The 15,473-nt window shown below is 42.1% G+C and overlaps 1 protein-coding gene across 14 annotated transcripts in view; it reads left to right on the top strand.

Moving 5' to 3' along the window:
• Window positions 1-871: 871 nt before the first annotated feature.
• Window positions 872-15,473, top strand: part of SMARCA1 (SNF2 related chromatin remodeling ATPase 1) — a 69,449-nt gene continuing 54,847 nt past the window's right edge. For 4 of the 14 annotated variants that reach the window (XR_014229350.1, XR_014229351.1, XM_082323261.1 and 1 more), the window contains exons 1-9: window positions 1,227-2,307; window positions 5,452-5,538; window positions 9,224-9,390; window positions 10,330-10,430; window positions 10,552-10,652; window positions 10,940-11,119; window positions 13,349-13,504; window positions 13,760-13,891; window positions 14,660-14,728. Coding sequence is in view for 10 of the 14 variants with exons in the window: in XM_082323261.1 (XP_082179387.1) it covers window positions 2,128-2,307; window positions 5,452-5,538; window positions 9,224-9,390; window positions 10,330-10,430; window positions 10,552-10,652; window positions 10,940-11,119; window positions 13,349-13,504; window positions 13,760-13,891; window positions 14,660-14,728 (1,173 nt within the window). In the remaining 4 variants the exon portion in view is untranslated. Of the gene's footprint in view, window positions 1,047-1,226; window positions 2,308-2,337; window positions 4,231-5,451; window positions 5,539-8,652; window positions 8,759-9,223; window positions 9,391-10,329; window positions 10,431-10,551; window positions 10,653-10,939; window positions 11,120-13,348; window positions 13,505-13,759; window positions 13,892-14,659; window positions 14,729-15,473 lie in introns of those variants that run through there. The other 10 variants (XR_014229352.1, XR_014229353.1, XM_082323259.1 and 7 more) reach the window with 7 other exon arrangements.

The following is a 15,473-nucleotide window of genomic DNA, read 5'->3' as shown; positions in this document are numbered from 1 at the left end:
TGGCTTCATTACTGCAATTTTCAATATGCAATACACAAACACTGCTGAATTTGAAATGGCTTAAGGAAAAAAAAAAATTTTCCCATAAGCTACTCTTGCTTTGGGAGCTCCACTGATACCTCTTAGCCCTGCAGATGTTAAGAGACAATTTCCTCTCTCGAGTACAGCCTGGGGCATTTAGGAAAACACACTTGCTATTTGCAACAGGGTCTGGAACCAAGGAAAATGAACTGCAAGTTGAAAGTTTTCTGCCCCATACCATTCTGTTTTACTGTTTGGCTCCTGCAGCGCCTCATCCTTTTGTCAGCTCCCTGTCAGCAGCCACCCTTCCTTCTTCTACAACAGGTCTAGAGTCCATACGCTCTACGTGCCCATGCCGTGGCCGCAGGGACTCCTGTCTGGGCAGGCAGGGGAAGGAGAGCGCGTCCTGCCCCTTGCAGACGAGGCACAGGCTGGCCGCTCGCTGGAGATCACGAAGGCGGCCGGTGGGACACGGAACGAACCTCAGCAATGGCTGCACCAGTTCAGGCCCCTCCAAGCCAACGTTGCCTCCGCAATACAGCGGGTGCCTGGGAGGCCCTGAGAGAGCGCAGTACATCGTAACGCTGCCCTTGGGCACATCCAGAGCGATCGCTTATGTGTGTAGCGGCCCTGACCGCCTTCTCTTCTGTGAGGACTCTTGAGAGGACGGGAGGCAGCGAGGCCTCTGCCGGGCTCCCCAGAGGCCCCGCTGACCCCGCAAGGGGAGGCCGCGCACCCTCGCCCCGCCACCAACGCCCGTCGGCGCTCGGCGGGAAACGGGCGCGCCCGGCCCCGCCTCTCGCCCAAGTATCGCGAGATCGGGGCGGGGCGGGCCGGCGGCAGGGGCGGGGCCGCGCGGTGTTTGGGGCGGTGGGGCCGCCCCCCCCCCGGTGGCTCAGGCACCCGCCGCGCACAAAATGGACACCGGCCCCGGCCCCACCGGTACCGGCCCCGCCCGCGCGGATGCCGAGCTGCCTTCCACCTCCGCCGCGGCCGCCTCTGCGCAGGAGCCCGGCGCTGAGGAGGTACCGCTCCGGGGGCGGGCGGGGGGGGGGCTCCGGGGACAAGGGCGCCTGGTCCCGCCGCCCCCTCCTACAGCGGCCCTGAGGCGGCCGCCCGGCCCTGAGGCGGCCCGGGCCGCTGGCAGCACGCCGGCCCCTCTGCCGCGCTCCGTGAGGGCCCGGCCTGCGCGGCGGCCCTGCAGGCCGGCCCCCGCCCGGACGCCTCCCCCCCGCCGCGGCCCCGCCGTGCAGGCCGACCCCCGGGTCTGTCCTTCAGCATCGCCCTGGCCGCTGCCGCCATCCGTGCGGTCCGGCCGCCCCCGTGGCGCCTCCTTCCCAGCCGCGCAGCCCGGTGCTGGCCGTTCAGCCCCTGCTCCCGTGCTCTGCCCCGCATCGCCCCCCCGCAGCTTCCGCGCTCCTGCGGGGCCCCCGCCTCTGGCGCCCGCCGCCCTGGTGTTTCCCCTCCCCTGACCCCGGGTGAAGCGGTCCCGGGCGGGTGGGGGCAGCGGGCGTGGGGCTCGGGGGGCGCCGGGGGGGTCCGCAGGGCCGAGGGCCCGGGCCCGGGGTGGCGGCTCGGGGAGTGCGCTGCCGAAGCGGGCTGTCCCGGCCCCCGGGGCGTCAGCCTTCCCTCGGCCCAGCTACGGTGCAACCATGGTGTGGAGTAAACCCCTCAAAAGAGCACGTACGGCTGCCTGCCTCCTCCCTTCAGTTTTTTGGAAAAAAGACTGCAGGCTAAGACACAAGGAATGTAAAAAGTGACGTATTCGGGTATCCTTGGAAACTGAACAAGATTTAACCTGAAGAATGAATCTTATGAAAACTTAGCAGGAACGATGACCGTGTGTCATATTTTTATGGTATCGGAGAAAATGGAAGAAATATTGATATTAGTGCAACCAGAATTTTAATTCCAATTGATGAAAGTCCATTATTGCCTGAAAAGAACGCTTGATTATTTCATTACTTACATGTACAAACAGCTATGAGATATAGTACGGTGTAACTCTGAACATTACCTGATTGCTCAGGGGAGAAAGTTTCTGTATTGGATACAACTTACTCTGCAAAATTATATGCATGTCAACTGATAAAAAGTTGGCACTAAATGTTTAGAGAACGCCTGGAGAAATCATTTGAAAGCAGTGAATGGTTTCGAATGTTATCAGCATTGTGCTACTGTGCCAGACTGGTCAATATGTTTCTTAAAGGAAAAAAAAAAAAAGAAAGATTTTGCTCTTTGAGTTTTTATTCAGGCTGTGGAATTTCACTTCACGTCGGGCCACAGGTCTGTTACACAGCTATACAGTTAATTGCATGAACTGCATAATAATGGCATATAATACAACCTGTTGTGTTCTGGTCCCCTCTCACTGTTTTACTTCACTTGTAGCAGTACAAAACCAGTGTCTTAATGGCTATTTGGAATGTATTTCCACTTTGTATATGTGAGTTAAACACAAAAGGCCTCCTTCTAATTAATGCATCTGTTTAAAGTTCTCAATAGCACAGGTTACGAGAGTAAAGTCAACTAAAGCAGCAGCAGTCCTTATTTCCAGTCATTTATTTAGGTGTTTATGTGACCTACCCAATTTAGGACTAACTATGGCACTTAATAGATAGAAATCTCTCTCTCAGCTTGAAGTTATTTGCTCTCTTTAGGCTAGTTAGTAGAGTTTTCAAGGGGAAGTATTTTGGATCCTTGGAATACTCAGGGTCTCTTATTTTCGAAACTAGCTGCATGGTCATGTTTCTTGTAAAGTGTTTAAACGACACCAGTTTTCAGGGGACTCTCTTATGTAGGGTTTAATCTTTCATGGAAAACTTTTCTAGGTTAGAGGCAGATTGTTACCAGCTAGGTCCCGGAGTTAAAAATGAAAGTGGTTTTTTTTTTTTTTTTTACTGCTTAATCAGTTGTTTGCACTGAGGCTTCTGCTGGTCCTCCTGTTTTCTGTTAAGTCAGCTAAGTGATGAAGATGCATTGTGTAAAGTTTCTAGGGTAAAACTCTCACAGACGTGATGAGATACTTTGTGGTTCTGTGTCGTATTAGGTACATCATCCAGTTGGTAGTAAGAGAGAAGTATTCTTAGTCATATAAAAATTTAATAATTGACAAGGTCTAGATTTTTGTAACTCAGAACATTATGCAGAAGCAAGTTTGGATATGACGCTTGTCTCTACTACCCATCTAGCTCCAGCAGCACAGAATAGTATTTTTGTGAAACTACAGCATGTTCTTTTCCCTTGTAAGTTGTGCAGAAGAGAAAGGGTATTGGGATGCATGTGTCATGTTGTTTGTCTTTTGACAGTCTCCTGTTCATTATTTCTAATATTTTGGGGCTGTCAATGTTCGACAGAAACACTGCAGTGAGGAGTGGGGGGGAAACTGTGTTTTGTCTTGAAAGGTGGGGTGTAGGACGTGATTCTATGTGGCTGCAGTAATTTCACTTGTCCGTTTATTTACTTCTTTAACTCACAGTGTGTTATTCACAAATACTTATTTCTGAATAAGTTTGATTTGTATGCCGCCATAAGTTTTCTTCTTCTGGGGAGATCTGAGTAACAACAGAACTGGCATTAGAGCCATCTGCCTTGGGGCTTCGAAAGATAATATTGCATTACGGTTACTTGGAAAACTTGCAGTTAAAAGGGATTTCTATAATATTGAGTTGTTCTGCTTTGTCCAGGAGAAACTTCATACTTACCTGAGGTAGACAGACAACTTTTTTCCATATGCACATATGTATGTAATTTATTTCTAGGCGAAGTGAGGGAGACATCTGAAATGGCCTACTGTCAATTTTGTTTTCCTCTAAGCAGCATTTTGTCACTTTAATAACAAGGATTGGGCTTGATATTAGCACTGGCAGTCTCTCTTACTGGAGCGTATGTTATACAGTAACATAATGGAGGTGTGAATGTACACACATATATGACCTGCTCTTTGGCATGTTGGTGTTAACAGTCCTCTCCTAACATTGCTTTCTGAGATGACCGGAGTACCTATATGATTGAAGGAGCTGTAAGTAACATTTCTAATGCTACATATTTGCAACATAATGAGTTGGCCTTGCAAAGCCAAACTCATGCATTTATAAAATCATTAAATCGTCAAACAACTTCATGATACACTTAGTACTGTTCACCTTTGCAGAAAATTATGCCTTTGGACCAAAACTTGAGAAGGTCATCTCTGTGTTTAAAGTTAGAGTAAGTTGGCATATATATTTATCAGTAACAGTTCTGAAATTTAAGTGTAGTGTTGCGTGACAGACTTCTACATATTTAGTCCCATTTTGGTCCGATTTTGCTACTTGATCTTGAATAGTTTAGAGTAATTATTAATTCATTTTAATGTATTTATAGTAGGCTGATACTTAAAGCACTTGTCAGATTAAGACTCTGCTCTGTTACATTTTATACAGACATGCACTTTGGCGGTTCATTTCAGATTATTCAGTGCTTTTCAAAAACATTTTTATAATTTAATGCATCTCAAGAAATATTTAATATTTTTTTATTTGCAGGAGGTGTGTAAAAAGGCATACTTCAAAGACAGAATTAGGAAAAAAAAATCCACCAAACATTTGTCCCGCAATTCTCTTTTTAAAAAAGATATTTTGCCAATATCATGGTTTTTGCCAGCCTTTTTTGTCTTTTTTTTTAAATATGCCAATGTAGCAGTTGAAGTTGTAGAAACCTGCTTGAGCTTCCCAATTGACGTCACAAATGAATCTCATAAACTACAAAAGTCAGCCATTTTTGTTACAGTTTCTTAAATTTCTTCCATTTATAGTAAATAAGGTAGTTCTTTGTTAACTGTCTAAGAACATACCCTGCAGTGGTTGCTGCATGGACTGATTTAGTTGTTTAATTAAACAATTAAATGTGTCTCTTCCTAGGCATATGGCTAAGTGTAGTTAAACCTGTATTTCCAAATGAACTCTGGCTATTCATCTAGAAGTGAAAACAAACAAACAAAATCCAACCAAGATGCAAGTGCCAGAAATTTACAGTTAGGAACTTTACATTTAGAAATCACATTTAATATTTTAAAATATCTTTTAAAGATATTAAATTTAATTATGCATTTAAAGCAAGATCTCTGTGAAAGATTAAACTTTGTCCTCTTTCAGTACTTTCTTTCAATGCTTTCAGCTTGGATCCTATTTGTAGAGATAAACATGAGAATGAGACAAATCTTCAACTTACATTTTATCTGGTTATATCTGCTCTTTAGTTTCATCATGGATATCAGGTTCTGCTTTGGGTGAAATAATGTGATGTATGCAGTCACTTAATTTTGAAATAATTATTTTTAAAAAGTATTATGCTTATCTTGTAGTGTGTAGGTTTGTTCAGTTTGATATCTTTTTGCTTTAGTAAATAAGGAAGCTGATATTTATAAAGTGTTTAAAATTTGAATTCCAGAAAAATGATCCCCCGTTTCAACTCAGACTTCCTCCAAAGGCAGCTAGACCTGAAAAAGAAGTTGACCCAGAATATGAAGAGAAGATGGTAAGTGTTTTCATGACAAAACATACTGCTGCTTTTTATGACATTTGTTTGTTTGCTTGAACTAGATCAACAGAGTTACAAGGAGTTATTGCAGACTGGATGTGTCAGAAAAACAAATCATGATTCATTTAAATGTCTAGTCCAGTGTGGTGTTTCTCAGGGTGGCTAACAGTAGGTATTTAGTGAAGAATGTGAGAACAGAGGAAGCACATAGTGATAGTTCTGTTAAATACTGTCCCACTCTTCCAAGTGTTGTTGTCTGCATGATTTCTGGAGTTGGAGGTTGTGTTTATTATACTCAGTGGTGGTCAGTGGATTTTTGGGGTTCTTTTCCCCATGGATTTGTCTGCTTGCTTTTTTTCTCCTCTTGTAGGTTTAGTTATCCCCACCCTCCTGTGGTAAGGAGTTTCCATTCAGTTGCATTTTATATTTAAACTCTCCCCTTTTGGTTTTGAATCTGTCTCTGCTAGTTTTATTTGATGACCCCTTGAGTCATGTCAGGGGCATCCTTAAGTTGCTTCTTAAATGAGAGGAATACTGAAACTGCCAGTTTCTCATCATATAAAAACATAAAGGTTTTACATGTTGATATGCCCCATAATATATGTGCCATAACAACGCAAAAGAGGATCTGTCCATGACACAAATGAAGGGAGCTTGTAGTGCTAGAGAGGAGAGATAACAAGGTAACTTTTGTATTACAAAGAGGCAGAAACCAGGAGGACATCACAAGACTTGTTCTTGAATGATACATGTAGTAAGTTCTTGGTTGAAGCTGGTGTCTGTGTCTTGCCACATTTTTCTTAAAAGCTTTAATGTTAAATGATGCCTAATAATTACAGTAGAGTCTGAAAGGATTGGGTACCATAGAAGCCAGGGAAGAGTATCACTGTTAGACACAGAAAAATTGATACCTGCTTGTATGAGTACTTAGTTTTTAACCAAAGAGAAGACACACAAGTAAATCTGTTTGAGAATGAGTTGAGTAAATTACTAAACTTGGTTTCACAGTAATACATGGTGAATTTACATCTTTCCTAACTTAGAATGTTAGTTCATTTGTTCTAAGAGGCAAAGGGAATAGGTCTCAAATCTACCTTTCATCAGTTGTGCAGTTGTGAGCTAGACCTTTCCTCATGCTGCTTACACCCAGCCAATAATTTTGCAGGAAAAAAGTATATTGTGGCATTCAGTATGGAGCCTTACCAGTTGTGGTTAGCTTGCCAAAATCATCATGTATTATTAGTTTAATATAAATCCTCTGAATGGATTTGTTATCCTGTATGAACATAAACATCTATGTCTTTACTCCCCTTTTAGAATTTTTTTTTTCCTAAAAGTTTTACTCGATATTTACAGTTTATTCGGTTTTCAAGTTATTTACACAAATGGCCCAATAATGAATACAATGGAAAAATAATAGTAATTTTTTTCTGGGAGATGTTTATTTGCTGGTAAGGGGTGCACTATTAAAAGAAGTGTGTTGCCCTCATGTGGCAAGATCATGCATTGCATGTCAGGTTCATTTTTATTGCCTTTTTCTTTGGTTTGTGTTATTGCTGTTAGAGCACTTTTACTTGCATATAAGTTACCTGCAGAAAAGATTTGTTGTTTGTATATTTCTTAGAAAAGTTATGGTACAGAACTACAATTTCACTTTTGTAGTTTATATCGGGATATATAAAGGAGCTCACATGAAAATTGCTTTCAGTGGTACAGTGTTACACGATGCTTAGAAATGGCATAGAGAAACTGGTAACAACTGCATTCTGTCAGATAGCACTTGCATTTTATCATATTTTTCTTAAATTATGTAATGTTGTCTTTTAAATACAAAGAAGGACGTATGTTTTGCTGTGTTTATATAGTGAATGCATATGCCTTATTGATATGGCAAAACTGAAATGATTGAAATCGGACAGCGAAATTCACAAACTTCAGTGAAAGCAGTATTGAGCTGGTGCATGCATTACTTTAGTCGTACTTCTAAAAGCAGAGCTACCACATTGTTGTCTTGGATCAAATCCTGATAGCCTTGAAGCTGATGAAAGTTTTGCCACTGACTTGAGCAAAGTTAGGATTTCATCCCTTACTATATGTCAGAACCTTAGTTCTTTCTTTATCTTTTGTAGGCAGTCCTTTAAAGCATCCCTTCACCGTTGCTGGTGTGCCATGCAGACTTAAGCAATCTATACAAGTAAACTGTTTTGGGGTTGTTTCACTAATCTTTGAGTTTTGAATGGGGATGAGTTGCTGGGATGAGGTTATCAAGTCCTGCCATGTCTTCCAGATTGCTGTGGTACTCATGAAGGATCATTTGAGCTACCACACGTTATGATTGGGCGCTCTAGAGCAGTTCATGCTTAGCTGTAAGCTGAAGCAGCTCAAGAGGTATTTCATGATGCTTGTGGCCCTCCGAGTTGGCTAACAGTAGGCAGAGGGTCTTGTCAGTCTTTCCTAATCTAAGTTGTTATCAAGAGTGTCTGAATTCTGTTTCTTAATTGTGGTGGGTTGACCCTGGCTGGATGCCAAGTGCCCACCAAAGCTGCTCTATCACTCCCCCTCCTCAACTTGACAGAGGAAAGAAAATATAATGAAAGGCTCACGGGTAGAGATAAGGACAGGGAGAGATCACTCACCAATTACAGTCATGGGCAAAACAGACTCGACTTGAGGAAATTAGCTTAATTTATTACCAATCAAATCAGAGTAGGGTAATGAGAAATAAAACCAAATCTTAAAACACCTTCCCCCTGCCCCTGCCTTCTTCCTGGGCTCAACTTCACTCCCGATTTCTCTACCTCCTACCACCCCAAGCGGGACAGGGGGACGGGGAATGGGGATTGTGGTCAGTTCATCACACATTGTCTCTGCCGCTCCCTCCTCACACTCTTCTCCTGCTCCAGCATGGGATCCCTCCCAAGGCAGACAGTCTCCCACAAACTTCTCCAATGTGGGCCTTTCCCACAGGCTGCAGTTCTGCACAAACTGCTCCAGCGTGGGTCCCTTCCATGGGTGCAGTCCTTCAGGAGCAGACTGCTCCAACGTGGGTCCCCCACGGGGTCACAAGCCCTGCCAGCAAACCTGCTCCAGCCTGGGCTCCTCTCTCCACAGGGCCACAGGTCCTGCCAGGAGCCTGCTCCAGCACGGGCTTCCCATGGGGTCACAGCCTCCTTCAGGCATCCCCCTGCTCCGGCGTGGGGCCCTCCACGGGCTGCAGGTGGATCTCTGCTCCACCATGGACCTCCACGGGCTGCAGGGGCACAGCCTGCTTCCCCAGGGGCTGTAGGGGAATCTCTGCTCCAGCACCTGGAGCACTTCCTCCCCTCCTTCACTGACCTGGGTATCTGCAGGGCTGTTCCTCTCACATATTCTCACTCTTCTCTTCCTCTGCAATTGCGCAGGTTCCCCCCCCCCCCCGTAAATACGCTATCCCAGAGGCGCTACCACTGTTGCTGATGGGCTTGGGCTTGGGAAGCGGCGGGTCCGTCTTGGAGCTGGCTGGCGCTGGCTCCATCGGACGTAGGGGAAGCTTCTAGCAGCTTCTCACAGAAGCCACCCCTGTAGCCCCCCAGCTACCAAAATGTTGCCACGCAAACCCAATACGTTAACAAAAATATATTTTTTATGAAGAAAAGTTACTGATTTTTCTTTTTTTTAATTCTCTTCCCACTTTGGAAACTAGAAAGCAGATCGAGCAAAACGGTTTGAATTCCTCCTGAAGCAGACAGAACTTTTTGCGCATTTTATTCAGCCTGCAGCACAAAAATCACCAACATCTCCATTGAAAGTCAAGCTGGGACGGCCACGGATGAAGAAAGATGAAAAACAGAGTTTGATTTCTGCTGGGGAGTATGTTTTATTTCCAACCTCTTATGCTTTCAAAAAATTATATGTTTTAACATATCTAGTTAGTTAGTAGCATACAGATTGTGCCTTGAGTAAGTCCAGAACTTTTCCTATTAGTGGTGTATCATAATTTCTTTAAAAGCTGGTTGGTGTATGTGTGCCGATCCATCAATGTTGTGTGGCCTTAGATCAGGAATGCACTTTTAAAGTAAATTCCCTTATTCTTGCCACTTACCATGCTTTGGTCCATATTGTGGAGTGATTTTTGGAGCACATGAATTGAATTTCTTTTGCATAATGCTGAACTAGAAGATGCGCTCCAGAAACGCACCTGATGTGCTCCAGCTGCTAGTGGACATGTCAGTGAGACCAGAGTGGAGCCAGGCCAGGTTAAAACAAGACAACGTGCATGTCGTGTGGATGTTGGATCCTTAGAACCAATTGCCTCACCCCACCAGTCTGTCTATATTAGTCAGTAATGCAGGTATAGCCTGCATGTAGTATTTCTGAGGGGTCTTGTAGTAGCAAGTAACTAGTTCTTGGAACGTTTACAAAATGGCATTTTGTATTTTATAAATTTTTAATTTTTTTTAATCGAATATGTGAGTCTTCTGAACGGTATGGTTATCAAGTAATTGATTCTAAGGCCACCACTGGTGTGTCTTGTATTTCTGTGTTGCTCGTTAAAAAGTACCTTAGAGAACTCATGATACTTGTTGTCAGAGTATAGTTATGGCTCTGGAGGAGAGGGCTCATATCAGCCTTTCTAATTAAAGCTGGAATGAACCATAAGGAATAACTTATTAACAAGGTATGATTTTGGTCAGGGTACCAGAACACACACATTGGATCAATGATTTTCTGTTATCATTTGTCTCTCTTGATTTTATAGTCAGTGTTTTGAAATTTCATATAAACATGAATCTTGGATTCTTTCTTTAGTTATCGTCACAGGCGCACAGAACAAGAAGAAGATGAAGAGCTGTTGTCGGAGAGTCGAAAAACGTCTAATGTGTGTATTCGATTTGAGGAGTCTCCTTCATGTAAGTATTGTATTGACAGTTTTCTGATTGCTTTGATGTCATTAAAATCTGAGCAGATCGCAATTAAAATTTTCCACTTAGAATTAGTATTTTTCTACTTAGAGGAATCTTACATTTACAGATGTGAAAGGAGGAACACTAAGAGATTATCAGGTTAGAGGTTTGAACTGGATGATCTCATTGTATGAAAATGGTGTTAATGGCATTCTGGCAGATGAAATGGTAAGCAGTAATCTTTTGGAATTTTTGTGGTAATTATTGAGCAAAATTCAACATTAAAGTGCCTGTAGTATTTAATTTATATGCAGTAGTTTGCATCATTCTACAACAGATTTTTCACAACTGGAATTGTAATGCAATGAAAGAAATCGTATTGCAAACATTTGCCGTGTAGTTTGCTTTAAACAACTTAAGTGGCAGAATTATATAGTAGGCAAATTGTTTGAAACAATTCCTGTATGGTATTTCATTTCAGCAGGTTTCTTTCCCCCCTCTCTTTGTCAATGCAGGGTCTTGGTAAGACTCTGCAAACAATAGCATTATTAGGCTATCTGAAGCATTACCGAAACATTCCTGGGCCACACATGGTCCTGGTTCCAAAATCAACTTTGCACAATTGGATGAATGAATTCAAACGCTGGGTTCCATCGTTACGTGCTGTTTGCCTTATTGGAGATAAAGATGCCAGAGTAAGTGCTCTATGTTTCAAAGATGTATGCATTATTTGTCAAAAACTAGCATTTGGGTATGTGGAATTCTCCCTAAGCTACTTCTGTAATTACAGTATTTTTTAGTAATCTTTGACTATACTAGCATTGAAAATGCAAAATGCTTGTAACTGAGGAAAAAATACAAATCAATAGGTGAAATAATAGACTGGGATCAAAGTACAGCTGTCTGACTTACCTCTTTTTCTGTTGTCTTCCTCTTTGTTTTTTGCACCTATTTTTTTGATCTCTTCTGTGTTTGCATCGTGACAGTGTTTATTCATTTTCCTTTATTGCCCTTGCTTTGTTATCTCTTTCTTCACCTTTTTTTAGGTGACTTCTCCCACTCTTGTGTCTTATGTCCATGCCTTACCTTGTAACTGGGATTTTGTTGTAGAGCTTTTCATCTTTCATAGTGAAGGTCTTAAAATAGATATAGGGTGGTTTTCTAACTTGAAGACCAATGAGCTGGATATTCCTGTGATTTCTGTGGCTCCTCATATGGATTGCATGGCTGCCTGTTACTGCTTGAGGGTAGGAAGGCTCTACAGAGGGATCTGGCCAGGCTGGATCGATGGACTGAGGCCAACTGTATGAGGTTCAACAACGCTCAGTGCCGGGTCCTGCACTTCGGTTACAACAACCCCATGCAACGCTGCAGGCTTGGGGAAGAGTGGCTGGAGAGCTGCCTGGTGGAAAAGGACCTGGGGGTGTTGGTTGACAACTGGCTGAATATGAGCCATCAGTGTGCCCAGGTGGCCGAGAAGGCCAATGGCATCCTGGCTTGTACCAGGAATAGCGTGGCCAGCAGGACTAGGGCAGTGATCGTCACCCTGTACTTGGCACTGGTGAGGCCACACGATGAATCCTGTGTTCAGTTTTGGGCCCATCACTACAAGAAGGACATTGAGGTGCTGGAGTGTGTCCAGAGAAGGGCATCTTAGCTGGTGAAGGGTCTAGAGCACAAGTCTTATGAGGAGCGGCTGAGGGAACTGGGGTTTTCACAAGTAACAAGAGGAAATGGGCTCAAGTCATGCCAAGGGAGGTTTAGATTGGGTATGAGGAAAAACTTCTTCACCAAAAGGGCAGTCGGGCACTGGCACAGGCTGCCTAGGGAAGTGGTTGAGTCCCCATCCCTGGAGGTATTTAAAAGCCAGGTAGATGTGGTGCTTAGGGACATGGTTTAGTGGTGGACTTGGTAGTGTTGGGTTAACGGTTGGACTTGATGCTCTTAAGGGTCTTTTCCAACCTAAACGATTCTATGATTCTGTGAGAGGAACTACTGGTTTTGCCAGTGATTTGGAAAGTTCTTCCAATGCTATAGTCTTGGATTTGACTGTACCACTCTTTGTAGATTGTTTTAATTTGAAGTCTGATAATATTTGAACGACAGTGTGTTTGTTGCTAATTCCGTAGAATGAAATTGTGTTGAAGGGAGGCATGCGCCTTCACTTTATACTTTCTTTGCTTCAGAGTCTTACGTTTGTATTGTCATAACTTTTCATTTCCTTGTTTTCTACTTAATCTCTCTGGTCTGTGGTGGAAAGGCAGCTCTGAGCTTACATTTGCATTTGTAAGTCAGCGCGTGGTATTGCACAGAACACTTCTTTATTGGGTAGCTCTTCAAGGCTGTGGACTTGAACAGTTCTGTCAGTCCTACTAACTGGGGTGGTCAGCGTACCCTACTAAGCAAGTTCTTGGAGACCTGCATGTGTGGCTTTTCCATAGGGTGATATCCTTTCGTATGAAAGGATTTATATGCCTAGATATGCATCCCCATACAAAATAGAGATGGGACAGAGGAGGGAGATCTTTAGGAAAGAGAGAAGATGGGAGTGGGCTACATGAGTTGTTCTGAAACACTCTGTGGATTGTGTCTTTGGACTAGTTAGTTCGGAGAGTTTTTTCCCTACTGGTAGTACGTACTGTATCTAAATTACAGCAAAATTATGCTGAAGAGTAAATATTTAATTTTGAATAGGAGAAAATTGGTGTTTTGCTTAACCCCAGCTGATAATCTGTCTGTGCCTAAAGCACAAAAGATTGAAGGCTTTTGTTAGAGTAACTTTGAGTTACTGGAAAGATGTTTCAGAGTCGTCTTTTGTGTGCTCGCTTAGAGCATCAGTAATGTTGGTGGAGATAGGTTTCACCGAATTCCATATAAATTGTTCATATTCATAAATGTTTATTAATTTAATTATTCTGCTTTAGGCTGCTTTTATCCGCGATGTTATGATGCCTGGTGAATGGGATGTTTGTGTTACATCATATGAAATGGTAATTAAAGAGAAATCAGTCTTCAAAAAATTTAACTGGAGGTACCTGGTAATTGATGAAGCCCACAGAATAAAGAATGAGAAGTCTAAGGTAAACTCAAAATTATTTGATACTTTGAAGATAATTTAACACAAAAGATTCCATCTGATTTTTAGCAGATTTTAAGTGTTAGGTGTAGTGTTTTTTTTTAAAATACAAGCTGTAAGATATTGGGTGGTAAATATGAATTTCATAGGTAGCTCACTGTCTTTAAATTTAATTGACATTGTTTAAATTTCAGAAACTGATGAAAATTAATTATGCTTAAATGTACATGATGATGATAACTATTTGTTATATTTCTAGCTGTCAGAAATTGTACGTGAGTTCAAGACAACAAATCGATTGCTGCTTACGGGAACTCCTTTACAGAATAACCTCCACGAGCTGTGGGCTTTACTCAATTTTCTTTTACCTGATGTCTTCAATTCTGCAGATGTAAGTTGAGGTTTGGAAGTACAGTCTTGTTCTTTTTATTTTGATTCCCAGGCTGTTTTCTGTAGAAGAGAAGAACAACCAGCCTATTAAGAGATGTATGATATGGAAGACCAGAATTCAGTAGAAGCTCTGTGGCTTACCTAACTGTAGACTACTTTTTTTGCTCTACCTAGTTAAAACAGTGGATTCTGTTAGTGCAGATAAGGCCTCAGGCCAGTAATAGCAAATGTAATACTTTAAATGTTCAAGAATTATGCAAAGTGGAACAAAGTTTGGGAAAGCAATGCAGAATGAGGAATATAAAGCATCCAAATAGGCGTAAGCCTGTTTTTCATTTAGAATTTGAGTCATCTTTCTCCTCTTTTACTGTTAATGTTTCCTTGTACTTGTATTGCTTGCTTCCATTCTTTTTGCTCTGTTGTCCATCTCATTTACCTAAGGATTCTGGTTTCTTTTCATACCTTCTTGCCCTATCATTACGCAAGCACTAAGTGGAAGAACTTGGACACTGCAGTGATGAGTGTGGAAGGCTATTGCAAATTAAGCAGAGTAATAGTATTTTGTCTGTGGAGTTACTCAGTTGCCCTGAATGTTATAACATGCTGGGGAGCTGGCACAGAATTGCAGGCTGATTTTGGTTTCACTCATAGAAGTCACTTGTCTCAAGATTTATGCCACACTCAGCTGGAGTGAGAGAGAGTCAATATGTGTCTGTTAAAACTACAGATGATAAACTGTTCGTACCAATTGTGCTGTTTCTCACTGCAGGATTTTGACTCGTGGTTCGACACTAAAAATTGTCTTGGTGATCAGAAACTTGTAGAAAGACTTCATGCTGTAAGTAATTAAAGCTGTAATCATGTCATCGTTGGCATGCACAGTGTAAAAAAGAAAAACAGATTATTTGCCCCTTCATCTCAAAGTTGAGAAGATGAATGTGAAGGTATTTAGTTACAGAAATGCCCAGCAGAATTTTCATGAATTAAATATTGGAACTTACTATTATAGATACTGCTTTTTGTAACATTACTGTTTGAAGCAGACAAAATCTGTAAGTAAAATGTGAAAATAAAGAATTTTGAGATCTTTTTGAAACCATTTATTGTTGTGAATAGTACACTGATACACGTCGTGCTAGTCTGAATAAAGGCATGCCTTTACCTTTGTGTTACTGTGCATGAGGTAAAAGACATTTTTCATCATACAGTAACAAAAAAAAAAATCAGAAGGAAGTACAACATACATCGCTCATCTTTGAAATGTTGGTGTATTTTGTATACGCTGCTAGTGGAAATGAAACAGAGCTTATGTTAAAAGGTAATAAATAGATTTTATAAGCTTATGGGTTTGGCCCTTGCTTAGGATAACAACTGGTATGAATATGGCAATCTTTATGTAGCGTTACATATTTATGTGTGAACTTAGCCTATTAGTGGACAAAACTTCATGTTTCAGACTTTAGCAGAATTTTTCTGAAGGAGTCACCATGACAGCAATAGGTTTTGATTAGTTCTGAATAAATATCAGGTAATTGAATCTGTTAATTTTGTATTTGAGGCAATCAATTTTATAAATTTATCTG

Source organism: Platalea leucorodia (genome assembly GCF_965183815.1).
Source record: "Platalea leucorodia genome assembly, chromosome: 10".
In the NCBI taxonomy this organism is placed as follows: Eukaryota; Metazoa; Chordata; class Aves; order Pelecaniformes; family Threskiornithidae; genus Platalea; species Platalea leucorodia.
Note: the sequence above shows the minus strand (reverse complement) of the source record. Positions and strands in the feature narration are given on the sequence as shown.